A 16,317-nucleotide genomic window follows, 5' to 3' on the forward strand; every position below is an offset into this window, starting at 1 on the left:
AATGACACATACATATTACTAAATCATTCATATCTCAATGGCACAACTCTCTGAAGAACTTGCTGACCTTTTGTCTGGTGAGACGTTGATACCATTTGCAAAGTGATACCCCTCAGAGACCACTTTGACGGTCTCTGGACTGTAATACACAACATTAGCCCCAGGTTGACCTAGAAGAGGCTCCACTATGGTTTTAATGAGTTCATTGGAGAAATAGTGATCATTGGTGGCATAGAAACGATCCACTCCAAACGCTACAATATCGTTGACACTACAGGGGAACGCAGGAAAAAAAAAGGTACTCATTACACACCACATGACAGGATGTTATTATATTATATTACAGTGCACCTAGAACAGTGCTCACAGCTCTTCATTTTGTTTTGTCATAGCCTTATTCCAAAATTTAAATAATCTGTGTTTGTCTTCAAATACCTACAAATAATACCCAATAATTACACTGTGAAAAGTTTTGTATTTTTTTAATTTTAGCAAATTCATTAAAGATTAAAAAAAAAAAAATGAAATCACATGTACATAAGTATTCACAGTCTTTGCTCAATACTTTGTTAATGCACCTTTGGCAGCAATTACAGGCCCAAGTCTTTTTTAATATGATGCCACAAGCTTGGCACACTTTGGGCAGTTTCGCCCATTCCTCTTTGTAGCACCTCTCAAGCTCCATCAGATTGGATGGTTTTCATCCAGGATGTCTCTGTACGTGGCTGCATTCGTCTTTCCCTCTATCCTGACTAGTCTCCCAGTTCCTGCCGCTGAAAACCATCCCCACAGCATGATGCTGCCACCACAATGCTTCACTGTAGGGATGGTTTCCTCCAAACATGATGCCTGGCATTCACGCCAAAGAGTTCAATCCTTGTCCCATCAGACCAGGGAGTTTTGTTTCTCAGGGAGGTGACCAAAACCCGATTGTCACGCTGTCAGAGCTACGGCATTTCTCTGTGAAGAGAGGAGAACCTTCCAGAAGCACAACCAACTCTGCAGCAATCCACCAATCTGGCCAGTACGATAGTTTCCAGACGGTAGCCAGTTCTTAATAAAAATTTGCTAAAATGCACCTGAACGACTCTCAGACCCATACTTGCCAACCCTCCCGATTTTCCCGGGAGACTCACGAATTTTGGTGCCCCTCCCCGATAATCTCCCGGGGCAACCATTCTCCCGAATTTCTCCCGATTTCCACCCGGACAACAATATTAGGGGCGTGCCTTAAAGACACTGCCTTTAGCGTCCTCTACAATCTGTCGTCACGTCCGCTTTTCCTTCATACAAACAGGGTAGCAGCCCAGTCACATAATGTATGCAGCTTTTACTCACACACACATAAGTAAATGCAAGGCATACTTGATCGAGAGCCATACAGGTCACACTGAGGGTGTCGTATAAACAACTTTAACACTGTTACAAATATGCGCCACACTGTCAACCCACACCAAACAAGAATGACAAACACATTTCGGGAGAACATCCGCACCGTAACACAACATAAACACAACAGAACAAATACCCAGAACACCTTGCAGCACTAATTCTTACGGGACGCTACAAGATACACCCCCGCTACCAAAAACCCCCGTTTTCAGCGGTAGGAACTGGGAAACTATCAGGGTAGATGGAAAGATGAATGTAGCAATGTACGTAGACATCCTGGATGAAAACCAACACTTCCCATCAAACTTGATGGAGCTTGGGAGGTGCTGCAAAGAGGAATATTTGGAATAAGGCTGTTATATAACAAAATGTGGAAAAAGTAAGTATGTTAAATAAATATGCAGCAGTACCTGTAAAGAAGTTTATGTTTGAATGTCTTTAGATGAACAAGGAAGTGCTCCTCTTCAACAAATTCAAACAACTCTACTTGGCTGTTGTGGTGAGGATGATTCACAACAAACAGGTAGACTGTCCCATCTGAATTCATGAGGAAACAAAGCATACGCATGCATTGACTATGCTTCAATTCCACAGTGGAGAAACGCTTACAAATTTGAGTGTGTAGGTAGTGTGTTGTAATACAATTGGTTAAAACTATCAAACCAAAAAACCCAATTGTAGTACTTTATGCGTATTTTTAAGGCAGACATACAAAGTTTCTAAATAAATTGTGAATTATTACATTTTTAAAAATCAATCCAATCCACTATTTAAAGTTAAAGTTAAAGTACCAATGATTGTCACACACACACTAGGTGTGGCGAAATGATTCTCTGCATTTGACCCATCACCCCTGATCACCCCCTGGGAGGTGAGGGGAGCAGTGAGCAGCAGCGGTGGCTGCGCCCGGGAATCATTTTTGGTGATTTAACCCCCAATTCCAAAAGGGACAAGTGGTAGAAAATGGATGGATGGATAACCCCCAATTCCAACCCTTGATGCTGAGTGTCAAGAAGGGAGGTAATATATAACACTATTCAAAAAACAATATAAGTTTTACAAAATGTTGAACAGTAGTTACCAGACATTTAAAGGATAAAAGTAAGGACAGTCTAGTGTAAGAAAAAAATAACTTAAAAAAATAAATACATAAAACACAAAATAAACTAAAATAGACTAAGACCACACAAGTCATGCTGGTCACTGTGGTAGCAAAATAACACTGATAGGTTGTTTAATGCCAATTTACAGTATATTCAAACTTGCACCAATAGTTTTGTCAAATGTGCATTGTATGTTAAAAAAAACAGTTAACATATTAGTTATCTTCTTTACATATTCATAGCATCAGATTTACACCTTTGAATTTTGATTAATCTTGACAATCACATGCTTACATAGTATATAGTAAGTTAACTCGGGGCTGCAGCTATCGATTACTGTAGTGATGATCAAACAATCCATCGATTAATCTGTTCAAATAATCCAGTAATCAAACAAAGCGCACTTTTGAGCCTCGATTCGTATTTTAGGGAAAATAGTAAAAAAATATTTTACATACACACGCACACACACAGAGTTGTATTTGTTACTGTATTTACAACATTAATATATGCATACTATGCAAATATAAAAAAAGGTAAGGTTAATTATAATTTTTTTGCATTTTTTGTTTGTAATTGGTTTTTAATCGTCATTAGTTACTTTAAGTTATTACAGTATGTCTCTATATACATATTTATTTTATTTTTTTGATACATTTTGGCCGAAGGGGGCGCATTTCAATTTCTTACACACACTTATTACATATGTTGGCCACTACCATGAATTGATTTACGTGGACCCCGACTTAAACAAGTTGAAAAACGTATTTGGGTGTTACCATTTAGTGGTCAATTGTACGGAATATGAACTGAACTGTGCAATCTACCAATAAAAGTTTCAATCAATCAATCAAACAGGGGGAGCACTTAAAATGTTTACACACACTTGTCATTTCATATGTTGACCAGAGGGGAGCACTTTTAAAACCGACACACAGTCAATTTGAAAAATCCCTCCTTTTTGGGAACACCCTAATTTTTATAGATTTCACCACCAGGGGTGCAAATGAGACATTCTCAATTAAATGCAATGGTTTCCCTTATTGGGACCATGATTTATGTCCTAACTTGTTTACATATGGAAGGTACTTTTCCTTGTTGATGTCTCAAGAAGGGTAGGAAGAAAACTCACACACACACTTTTTTTTTGCTTGCCATATCTACAAAATGCACACCATCAACATTGAAATTGCACTTTTAAAATATGTGCATTAATAAAATTAAAATTAAACAGTGTTCGCCACCACACTGACCATGGCACCTGCACAACACCGCTGTCACGTGTCCTGTAATGCAGAAACCATGAGGAAACTATGTCCGCGTATTTAAAGTTCCAGGCAACCCTAATGGTTTGGATTAGATCAATTTACAGGTATATTAGTTTCATTCATTCCACGACTAATTGACCCAACAGAATATAAATCAAAGCTTTGTTGTAATGAAATTCATTGATTAATCATTGCAGCCCGAGCATTAACTTTAAATAATACTATTTAATTGTTGGAATATTATGCACAAACATTCTATGAATATTTTTGCTTGAAAGTATATCATCTGCTCAAAACATGGTGCATGTTTATATGACGTGCATCATTTGAAAAATTCTGTAATCATTTTGAAAATAACAAGGTACATGAATAGATAACACAGATTTATAAACATAACTCAGAGGACTCTTAGTCTGCATTTAACCAGTTGCTTAGAAAGCCAATTTGCCGGTGAGCACACCAGTCGGCGTCTCCTCACTCATCTTTGCACTAACGTATGCATTGACCTGATCACTGACCGTATAACAACCCTAGCCGCATTTCAGGTAATCATCCACGGTAAAGGAGCGTGTGCGGTCAAAATAAGCTACGTGATTCTCCTGCCTGTAAACATGACTAATGCAATATTGTTTTGTGATTAATTGCATGCTTCAACATTGACAGGCGGACAGCCCGAGCTATGACGTGAACGGCGATGACGGTTCAGCTCAAATGCGATGAATGAAATGCAGGAGTGTTCATACTTGTAGCGTCTGTGTAGACACTGATGCCGTGAGGGTTAAATGTCTTCAGGTCAAAGTTTTTGGAAATGAGCAACTCCACTGGTTCCATCTCAGAGTCTTTCAGATTGAGAAGGAAGATCTTTCCAGGAGCATCTGATGATGGTATTCCTGGGTACTTCAAACCCTGCGAATACATGCAAAAACACAGCACCGTATTTTTCTGAGTATAAGTCGCACTGGCCGAAAATGCATAATAAAGAAGGAAAAAAACATATATAAGTCGCACTGGAGTATAAGTCGCATTTTTTTGTGGAAATTTATTTGATAAAACCCAACACCAAGAATAGACATTTGAAAGACAATTTAAAATAAATAAAGAATAGTGAACAACAGGCTGAATAAGTGTTATATGAGGCATAAATAACCAACTGAGAACGTGCCTGGTATGTTAACGTAACATATTATGGTAAGAGTCATTCAAATAACTATAACATATAGAACATGCTATACGTTTACCAAACAATCCGTCACTCCTAATCGCTAAATCCCATGATATCTTATACGTCTAGTCTTTTACGTGAATGAGCTAAATAATATTATTTGATATATTACGGTAATGTGTTAATAATTTCACACATAAATCGCTCCTGAGTATAAGTCGCACCCCCGGCCAAACTATGAAAAAAACTGCGACTTACAGTCCGAAAAATACGGTATGTACAAAACCCAAAACCAGTGAAGTTGGCACGTTGTGTAAATCGTAAATAAAAACAGAATACAATGATTTGCAAATCCTTTTCAACTTATATTCAATTGAATGGACTGCAAAGACAAGATATTTAATGTTCGAACTGAGCAAGTAATTTTTTTTTTTGCAAATAATCATTAACTTAGAATTTAATGGCAGCAACACATTGCAAAAAAGTTGGCACAGGGGCATTTTTACCACTGTGTTACATGGCCTTTCCTTTTAACAACACTCAGTAAACGTTTGGGAACTGAAGAGACCAATTTTTGAAGCTTTTCAGGTGGAATTCTTTCCCATTCTTGCTTGATGTACAGCTTAAGTTGTTAAAAAGTCCGGGGGTTTCCTTTGTGGTATTTTAGGCTTCATAATGCGCCACACATTTTCAATGGGAGACAGGTCTGGACTACAGGCAGGCCAGTCTAGTACCCGCACTCTTTTACTATGAAGCCACGCTGTTGTAACACGTGGCTTGGCATTGTCTTGTTGAAATAAGCAGGGGCGTCCATGATAACGTTGCTTGGATGGCAACATATGTTGTTCCAAAACCTGTATGTACCTTTCAGCATTAATGGTGCCTTCACAGATGTGTAGGTTAACCATGCCTTGGGCACTAATACACCCCCATACCATCACAGATGCTGGCTTTTGAACTTTGCACCTATAACAATCCGGATGGTTGTTTTCCTCTTTGGGCCAAAGGACACAATGTCCACAGTTTCCAAAAACAATTTAAAATGTGGACTCGTCAGACCACAGAACACTTTTCCACTTTGCATCAGTCCATCTTAGATGAGCTCGGGCCCAGCAAAGCCGGCAGCGTTTCTGGGTGTTGTTGATAAATGGCTTTGGCTTTGCATAGTAGAGTTTTAACTTGCTCTTACAGATGTAGCGACGAACTGTAGTAACTGACAGTGGTTTTCCGAAGTGTTCCTGAGCCCATGTGGTTATATCCTTTACACACTGATGTCACTTTTTGATGCAGTACCGCCTGAGGGATCGAAGGTCCGCAACATCATCGCTTACTTGCAGTGATTTCTCCAGATTCTCTGAACCTTTTGATGATATTACGGACCGTAGATGGTGAAATCCCTAAGTTCCTTAAAAATAGCTCGATGAGAAATGTTGTTCTTAAACTTTTTGACAATTTGCTCACACATTTGTTCACAAAGTGGTGACCCTCGCCCCATCCTTGTTTGTGAATGACTGAGCATTTCATGGAAGCTGCTTTTATACCCAATCATGGCACCCACCTGTTCCCAGATAGCCTGTTCATCTGTGTGATGTTCCAAATAAGTGTTTGATGAGCATTCCTCAACTTTCTCAGTCTTTTTTGCCACTTGTGCCAGCTTTTTTGAAACATGTTGCAGGCATTAAATTCCAAATGAGCTAATATTTGCAAAAAATAACAAAAGTTTTCCAGTTCGAACGTTAAGTATCTTGTCTTTGCAGTCTATTCAATCGACTATAGGTTGAAAAGTATTTTTAAATGAATGAACATGCGTCACATTTACTTTTAAATAATGCAACACTAATGTGTCCCTACAGCCTTTTTATGAGCACCAAATATAAAACCTTTAAGGGAAACGGCACGTTTGAAGTTCCGGATTTTTACAATATCAGAATTTAAAGTCATTCCTCTTCTAATGCAGAGAGGAGATGGAGGGGGCTTTGCTACACATCTTAAAATTAAGCTGCTGACTATGCAGTCAGCTAAAGGCATGGAAGCTGTAAGTTTGATCATTGGGTTTTTCTTCTGTAACTGGGTTAAGTTAGAATGAAGTTGCTGTAAAAATGTGAGTGTAATGTTAGCATTTTAGCTCTCATACATGAATGTTACATTGCTGTATGACATATGGCATTTACTACACGTGCATAGTTACAGTGCACCTGTGAAACTGGGATAAAGTGCACAGTAGCACGTCTTGAAAACACATTCTGCCTTATATTTGTGTGAAACTATTTAATGTTGGACCTTAAACTAAATTTAATAGGATGCATGTTTTAGCAAGGGTGTAAAACATTTATTTTTATTATTTTTTTATCAAGGGCCATATCGCAATTATGTCGGCCCTCAGAGGGCCACATTAATTGATGTAGCTGTTGTGGCGGACCGCATTGAATGAAATGGCGGGACGTGGCGGATCACATTAAATGATTTGGCCGACTACGCTGATTGACAGGCCACATTACATGATGTGGAGGACCACCTTAAAATTATTTGGCCGACCATATTAAATGATGTGAAGGACCACGTTGAATGACATGGCGGACCACATTAAATGACGTGACGGGCCGGGGTTAAATAATGGGGCGGACCACCATAAATGATTCGGCGGGCTATACTGAATGACATAGCGGGCCACTTTAAATTATTTGGCTGACCACATTGAATGGTGTGACGGACCAAGTTAAATGATTTGGCAGGCCACATTACATGACGTGGCGGACCACCTTAAAATTATTTGGCTGACCATATTAAATGATGTGAAGGACCACATTAAATGACGTAACGGGCTGAGTTAAATGATGGGGCAAACCACAATAAATGATTTGGCGGGCCACACTGAATGACACAACGGGCCACTTTAAATTATTTGGCTGACCACATTAAATGACGTGACGGGCCGAGTAAAATGATGGGGCGGACCACAATAAATGATTCGGCGGGCCATACTGAATGACATAGCGGGCCAATTTAAATTATTTGGCTGACCACATTGAATGATGTGACGGACCAAGTTAAATGATTTGGCAGGCCACATTAAAATGATTTGGTTGACCATATTAAATGATGTGAAGGACCACAATAAATGACGTGACGGGCCGAGTAAAAATTATGGGGCGGACCACAATAAATGTTTCGGCGGGCCACTTTAAATTATTTGGCTGACCACATTGAATGATGTGACGGACCACAATAAATGGTTTGGTGGACCACTTTGAATGACATGGCGCTCCACATTAAATGATGTGGCGGACCACAATAAAAGATGTGGGCCACAAATGACGTGACGAACACGTTAAAAAATGTGGCTGACCACTTTGAATGACAGGGGGGGGAGGGGCCACAATGACATAGCAGACCACATTTGTACAACTTATTTAGTTATACGAGTGGTGTTCCTCAAGGTTCCATTTTAGGTCTTCTCTTTTTCTTCGTTTGGTCTAATTAACTGGTGACCACGATTTCAGTTCAAAACTTGGCAGACAAACATTTTTGCAGCCATTTCCAAAAAAAGACTAGCGTGCTCATGATGTATAGAAGAACTTGGAGCCCTGTAAACACATTGGGAGGTCCTTGCGTTGACATTTTAACCTTGCTAGCAAACATAGAACACTTGGGTCCAAACTTGTGATTTGCATAACTGAGGTGTTCCTCAAAGCACTCTTTAAAGTCCTCTTCTTTTTGGCATTTAAAAAAAAAAAGTGATTTATGTAAGGTGTTGCTGTAGCTTGTTTATTTCAGATGTCACGTTCGCGGGTCGCGCAGTAGCAACGGTCGTGTTCCCGGGATTAGAGATGTCCGATAATATCGGGCTGCCGATATTATCGGCCGATAAATGCTTTAAAATGTAATATCGGAAATTATCGGTATCGGTTCGGCAATTATCGGTATCGGTTTCAAAAAGTACCATTCATGACTTTTTAAAACGCCGCTGTGTAGGGACAAGTACAGAGCGGCAATAGACCTTAAAGGCACTGCCTTTGCGTGCCGGCCCAATCACATAATATCTACGGCTTTTCACACACACAAGTGAATGCAATGCATTCGACGGACAAGTGTCAATGCCCTTCCTCCTTCGTCATCCCGTTGGCAAGCAACAACATTTGTCCGGGAGGGCGAGGGTCAAGCCAACCTCACCCCCACAAGACCAGACACTGGACAGCTAGGCGGGGCACGGGACTGGAGACTGCTGGCAGACCTGGGCCAGAGACTCTGCTTCCCAGGTGAGATTGCGTCCACCAACCTGCGGCCAGATCTTGTTCTGTGGTCAGCTTCGCTCAGGCTCGTGTACATCATAGAGCTCACGGTGCCCTGGGAGAGTGCAATGGAGGAGGCCTACGAGCGCAAGAAGTTGAGGTACACTAAGCTTGCAGCCGATGCGCAACAACAAGGCTGGAAAGCGAGGGTACGCCCAGTGGAAGTAGGCTGCAGAGGATTCGTGGCCACCTCAACATCCAGGCTCCTCAGGGAAATGGGAGTGCGAGGGAAGGCCCATCGACAGGCAGTGAAAGACCTCTCAAAAGCCGCTGAAAAGGGGAGTCAGTGGCTGTGGGTCAAGCGAAGGGACTCCACCTGGGCTTTCAAGTGAGTGATGCCATCTAGGGAGTGATCCTGGGACGCTGGGACTCACTGCTGAACCCTCTGGAGGTGTCGTGGGCCTATCAGCGAAACACTGAGGATGGGGGGCGCCCACTTGATAACCCAGAGGTTGCCTTCACTCACTTGACCATCCCACTAAGTCGCATAGGTGTCTCAAGTATGCATTAGGGGATTGTAACATCTAGTCCTACACAACAGATCTGATCATCTGGTGAACCAGTGACTGCTGTGAAAGGGCAGCTGACAACAAGGGAAAGACCTTGCGACGGCATGGAAAGACAGCTGGCAGGAGGGAATAGACCCCAACGGGGCTGCCATGGGCTAGCTACCCGTGGTGGCAGGATCCAGCACGAACGGTGTATGGGTTCCACCCAAACATGGCTACGAAAAGTTCTAAGAAGAAAATACCCCCTGAGTCAGCGAGAGCGGGGGCGGAAGATGGCTCATCGGCAGAACACCCGGTAACGAACACAGGAACGGAACAGACTACGAGTTTGATGATCAGCATACCTGAGGCTCCAACAGCCACAGCAGGACACAAGCTTCAGAGCTGCGTATGTGGTTGGACAAAGGTTACTTCCACCCAAGGCCTGAAAATACACCAAGGCAAGAAAGGGTGCCTAAAGAAGGGTCAACAGGGAACTCGCATCGACAGCTACTTTTTGAGAAGCAGGTCGAGTCAGTCGACTGAAGTTCAGCAGCAGGACAAACCCCACAGTCTGCAGGACATCAACACCCCTGTCCCTGAGGAGGCAGAACTAGGCACGGGAGAACAACCTGAACCCAACCCACTACGACCTGCAACGGAAAAGAAGATCCGGGGGCGAAGGCCATTTGTCAAGTGGCCAAAATCCTGCGACGGGACACTGTGGAAGGAGGTCAACACTGATCTCTGCAACATCATAGAAGGGATCAGAGGCACCGCCATGAAGAAGTTGGAGAGAATGGGGGATCTAATCTATGCCTATGGAGTGGAACGGTTTGGAGTGGTCGAAGGAAAACGATCTGCTCCATCAATCCCCACTAAGTCCAGAAGACAGACAGAAATAGACCGCCTAGTCAAGGAGAGGAGACAGCTGAAGAAGCAATGGAGGAAGGCCACAGAGGAGGAGAAGGAGGGCATAAACCTGCTGCAGGGAGAGATCCAGAGTAGACTTGCAACACTGAGGAGAGCGGAAAACCTTCTGAGGAAGCACAGAAGGAAGGAGCAAACAAGAACACGCTTCTACAAAGACCCCTTCAAATTTGTGAAGAGTCTGTTCACAAAGGAGAAGTCTGGAAGTCTCTCAGTGTCAAAGGCCAACCTGGAAGAACATCTGCAAAAATCCAGCACAGACGACCGACACCATGAAGAGGTTACACTCCCACCTGACATGCCACCAGTCAATCCACCAGAGCACGATCTAGACATCAGCCTACCCAGATGGAGTGAAGTAGACAAAACCGTGCGTAGAGCAAGGGCCGCATCAGCTCCAGGTCCCAACGGAGTTCCATACAGGCTCTACAAAAACGCACCAGATGTCCTGCGCTTCCTCTGGAAGCTGATGAGAGTCGTGTGGCAAAAGAAGGAGATACCAACTTCCTGGCGAAGAGCCGGTGGAATCCTTATCCCCAAGGAAAAGGACTCATCAGAAATCGGCCAATTCCGCCAGATCAGCCTTCTAAATGTCGAGGGAAAAATATTCTTCAGCGTGGTTGCTCATAGGCTGGCAGGATATCTGCAAAGAAACAACCTGATTGACACATCAATCCAGAAAGCAGGCATCTCAGGCTTCCCCGGTTGCATGGAACATACTAGTGTCATCTGGCATCAGATCCAGGTTGCCAAGAAGGAGAGAACAGACCTTTATGTGGTTTTCCTGGATCTCGCCAATGCCTTTGGCTCAGTCCCTCACAACCTCCTGTGGACAGCTTTCGACTACTTCAGGGTCCCAGCAGCTCTCACAACCCTTGTCAAGGCCTACTTCCAGGACGTCCAGCTATGCGTGACAACTGCCGAGTACACCACAGCATGGCAACACCTGGAGGTGGGAATCATGGCCGGCTGCACCATCTCCCCGCTGGCCTTCACCATGGCCATGGAGGTGATCATCCGGGCATCGCGATGGGTGGTTGGGGGACAGCTAATAAGACCTGGCCTGAGGCTGCCGCCTGTCAGAGCCTACATGGATGACCTCACAACACTCACCACAACCAAGGCTTGCACTGTACGGCTTCTGAGAAAGCTCCAAGAAAACATCGAACTGGCTCGCATGAAGATCAAGCCAAGCAAGTCCAGAAGCATCTCTATTGACAAGGGGAAACTGTCACACCACCGCTTTCACATTGGTGAGGAACCTATTCCAACAGTCTCCGAGAAGCCTGTGAAGTCCCTAGGTCGTTGGTATGATGCCTCCCTCAAAGACAAAGAGCAGGTAGATCAGCTCAGGAAGGAGGTAGCCAGCGGCCTGGAGAACATCGACAGAACCCTGCTTCCTGGCAAGCTGAAGCTCTGGTGCATGCAGTATGGACTACTTCCACGCCTATTGTGGCCACTAACCCTCTATGAAGTCCCGCTCTCTAAGGTGGAAAAGCTGGAGAGACTGGTTAGCTCATATGCAAGGAAGTGGCTTGGCCTTCCCAGGTGCCTCAGCAGTATTGGACTCTACGGCAAAGGAATGTTAGAACTGCCCATTTCCAGTCTCTCAGAGGAGTTCAAGTGCGCCAAAGTCAGACTGGAGATGATGCTACTGGATTCGAGTGATCCATTTGTAGCCCAAGCTGCCCCCATTCTGGCTACTGGGAGGAAGTGGACCCCACTGGCTGCAACTGAGCAGGCTAAAGCAGCACTCAGGCACAGAGACATTGTGGGCCGAGTGCTGCAGGGGAGGAGTGGTCTTGGCCTTGGGGCCAATACACCAGCCTGGAGCAAGGCCACTCCATCTCAGAGACGCAAGCTGGTGGTCCAGGAGATACGTCGGGAAGAGGAAGCAAGAAGGTGCGCACAAGCTGTGGCGCAGGCAAAACAAGGGCAGTGGATGACATGGGAAGGAGTAGAGAAGAGGAAGATCTCCTGGAAAGAGCTGTGGGAGATGGAGGCATTCAGGGCAAGCTTTACCATCAGGGCTGCCTACGATGTCCTGCCTTCTCCAAAAAACCTCAGCCAGTGGTATGGTGAAGACCCCACATGCCCTCTGTGTCCGAGTCCAGCAACACTGAAGCACATCCTGGTGGGCTGCAAGACCAGCCTCACCCAAGGCCGTTACACCTGGCGGCACAACCAGGTGCTAAAGTGTCTTGCAGCAGTGCTGGAAAGTCGACGGACAAGTGTCAATGCCCTTCCTCCTTCGTCATCCCGTTGGCAAGCAACAACATTTGTCCGGGAGGGCGAGGGTCAAGCCAACCTCACCCCCACAAGACCAGACACTGGACAGCTAGGCGGGGCACGGGACTGGAGACTGCTGGCAGACCTGGGCCAGAGACTCTGCTTCCCAGGTGAGATTGCGTCCACCAACCTGCGGCCAGATCTTGTTCTGTGGTCAGCTTCGCTCAGGCTCGTGTACATCATAGAGCTCACGGTGCCCTGGGAGAGTGCAATGGAGGAGGCCTACGAGCGCAAGAAGTTGAGGTACACTGAGCTTGCAGCCGATGCGCAACAACAAGGCTGGAAAGCGAGGGTACGCCCAGTGGAAGTAGGCTGCAGAGGATTCGTGGCCACCTCAACATCCAGGCTCCTCAGGGAAATGGGAGTGCGAGGGAAGGCCCATCGACAGGCAGTGAAAGACCTCTCAAAAGCCGCTGAAAAGGGGAGTCAGTGGCTGTGGGTCAAGCGAAGGGACTCCACCTGGGCTTTCAAGTGAGTGATGCCATCTAGGGAGTGATCCTGGGACGCTGGGACTCACTGCTGAACCCTCTGGAGGTGTCGTGGGCCTATCAGCGAAACACTGAGGATGGGGGGCGCCCACTTGATAACCCAGAGGATGCCTTCACTCACTTGACCATCCCACTAAGTCGCATAGGTGTCTCAAGTATGCATTAGGGGATTGTAACATCTAGTCCTACACAACAGAACTTGGTCAACAGCCATACAAGTCACACTGAGGGTGGCCGTATAAACAACTTTAACACTGTTACAAATATGCGCCACACTGTGAACCCACAGCAAACAAGAATGACAAACACATTTCGGGAGAACATCCACACCGTAACACAACATAAACACAACAGAACAAATACCCAGAACCCCTTGCAGCACTAACTATTCCGGGACGCTACAATATACACCCCCTGCTACCCCCACCTCAAACCCGCCCACCTCAACCTCCTCATGCTCTCTCAGGGAGAGCATGTCCCAAATTCCAAGCTGCTGTTTTGAGGCATGTTAAAAAAAGTCACTTTGTGACTTCAATAATAAATATGGCAGTGCCATGTTGGCATTTTTTTCCATAACTTGAGTTGATTTATTTTGGAAAACCTTGTTACATTGTTTAATGCATCCAGCGGGGCATCACAACAAAATTAGGCATAATAATGTGTTAATTCCACGACTGTATATATCGGTATCGGTTGATATCGGAATCGGTAATTAAGAGTTGGACAATATCGGAATATCGGCAAAAAAAACATTATCGGACATCTCTACCCAGGTTGCAAAGAGACGGCAGGACTTTGGCATAAGCAGCGAAGCAAAACAAAGAAGACGTGCCACTCAGAAGCGCAGGAAAAAACACAGAAATATCAGTGCGAGTTTAACAACTACAGAACTTTCAGCTGTCACTAACTAAGCTAGACATGAGGCGCATTTAGCAAGCAGTGAGCAACGTGAACGCACCTGTCGAACAATGGTATGGCGCCGGGTGAATGGTGAGACGGGCATAAAAAGGGCATGATTAGCTGGCGGCAGCCGGTGTGGATAATAATCAACAAACAAAAAGAGGTGTGTGAGCTCGAGCATTCAGAGCAACAAGAACGTAGAAGGACTAGTAGTGCTGGTAACCTAATACACACTAAACCAGTGATTCTCAAACTGTGGTACGTGTACCACTCGTGGTACGCGGGCTTTGTGATGAGTCTTTTATTTTCCTACAGTAAATTTAAACAGTGTTCCTCATCAAACTGTGTGTACTCATGTGGCCAAAATATTAAATATACCTTTTAAATTAAACCACTGCCTTGTTTTTATTGAATACTTAAGCTTACTGTGCTACTGTATTTCAATGTTGGTCATTATGGTGATACTTGGAGAGCCAAGTGTTTTCTGAGGTGGGACATGGTGAAAAATGTTTAAGAACCGCTGCACTAAACTAAGAAGAACATCAACAAAACCAACACAGGACATGTTCAGGTTCAGTAGTCATTTGCTCAACTTCTTTAGTTATTCTAGTGGGGTTACTCAAGGTTCCGTTTTAGGTCCTCTCTTTTTTTTTTATCATTTTGGCTACTCAACTAGTGGCCCGCGAGCACAGTGAAACAAACTCACATTTTTGCAGCAGATTCTTAAATACACTAGAGTTATTTTTTAATTTTTTATTATTGAGACAAAGATTATTCATGGCTTTAATATTGCTTTACATACTATGGTATATTATGTGTTTATTATTTATTTGTTCACTGTTATGTTACAGAGAACAAAGAAATAGGATAAAATTGCTCTGGCATGAAAGGAGTCGGATTACCATGAATTGATTAACGTGAACCCCGACTTAAACAAGGTAAAAAACTTATTCGGGTGTTACCATTTAGGGGTCAATTGTACGGAATATGTACTGTACTGTGCAATCTACTAATAAAAGTTTCAATCAATCAAAATTAAATAAGCTGTGCTTCTTGCTACTCCTTTTCGGACGTGCTGTAATGAAACAACCGGAAATATGTGATGCATTACATTGTATTGTACGCATGTTCAAAATAAAATGAGACTGAACTGAACTGAAGAGTGGTGTCATACAGATGATCTTTGACTTGCTTTTTTGCAGAAGATCCTTAAAAACAGCAGAGCGCTCCTGTAAGTCTGCAAAAATAAACAGACCAAAACCAAATGTCTCCTGTGGAGGACGCTGGTTCTTGTTGAACAGTGTTAGACCTTCAACTTGAGTACTTACAGAGCTTATCAAGGCGAGTCCATCTCCAAAGACAGTTATATCCTCTGCACCGTTATCTGAGTGAAGAGCACACACACTCTTCAACCCATGCTTAAGAATAAGCAGTGTCGTTTTTGCAGGAGCTTACTTAGATTCTTCAGTGGAACACAGTTGGGGAGATGGTTCTTGACTTGTTCCCGAGTAGCCATGTACATCTTCCTGCAGGGTTTGCATGGAAAGAAGTTATTTTGCACAAACATGCGACATAATGCAATGCAAAGTGAATGACGATTACCTCACATTGACCATCCTCTCGCCAAGCAGGACATAAATCAGTGTTACGCCAATTGTCATCAAGCCAAATGAATCCATGTCTAAATGGCGAATGGCAAACCGTACTAAAGGTGAGACGTAACCCTGCAGGGGAATATGGCAATCGTGTTGTGAAGCTTTGCGCTGTCACCTCATCTGCTCTTGCCAGCAAACCAAGAGAGAAAGTCAATAAAAGATAGGATTAGATGACCTTTTAACCTGCCGGTTGACGCTCAACGGGATGGCTTGTTTAGTCGTGCATCAATTCGTAGAAGAAATCAAGACCAGTGGCCTTCACCTGAGTAAACCAGGATATACATTGAAGGGGAAAATGGTTATTTGATCACATTTACTGATTGATTAATGCACTGTAAAGGGAAATATGCAGG

General features: G+C 43.9%; 1 protein-coding gene across 2 annotated transcripts in view; it reads right to left on the reverse strand.

The window, feature by feature from the left end:
• Positions 1-16,076, reverse strand: part of LOC133660059 (serum paraoxonase/arylesterase 2-like) — an 18,900-nt gene extending 2,824 nt beyond the window's left edge. The window contains exons 1-7 of one of the 2 annotated variants that reach the window (XM_062063145.1): positions 15,912-16,076; positions 15,765-15,835; positions 15,638-15,693; positions 15,461-15,517; positions 4,507-4,669; positions 1,803-1,929; positions 68-271 (exon numbers count right to left, since the gene is read on the reverse strand). In XM_062063145.1, the coding sequence (XP_061919129.1) occupies positions 68-271; positions 1,803-1,929; positions 4,507-4,669; positions 15,461-15,517; positions 15,638-15,693; positions 15,765-15,835; positions 15,912-15,988 (755 nt within the window). In that variant the 5' untranslated portion in view covers positions 15,989-16,076. The remainder of the gene's footprint in view (positions 1-67; positions 272-1,802; positions 1,930-4,506; positions 4,670-15,460; positions 15,518-15,637; positions 15,694-15,764; positions 15,836-15,911) is intronic. The other variant, XM_062063146.1, reaches the window with a different exon arrangement.
• Between the last annotated feature and the right edge of the window lie 241 nt (positions 16,077-16,317).

Source organism: Entelurus aequoreus, linkage group LG11 (genome assembly GCF_033978785.1).
Source record: "Entelurus aequoreus isolate RoL-2023_Sb linkage group LG11, RoL_Eaeq_v1.1, whole genome shotgun sequence".
NCBI classification, from domain to species: Eukaryota; Metazoa; Chordata; class Actinopteri; order Syngnathiformes; family Syngnathidae; genus Entelurus; species Entelurus aequoreus.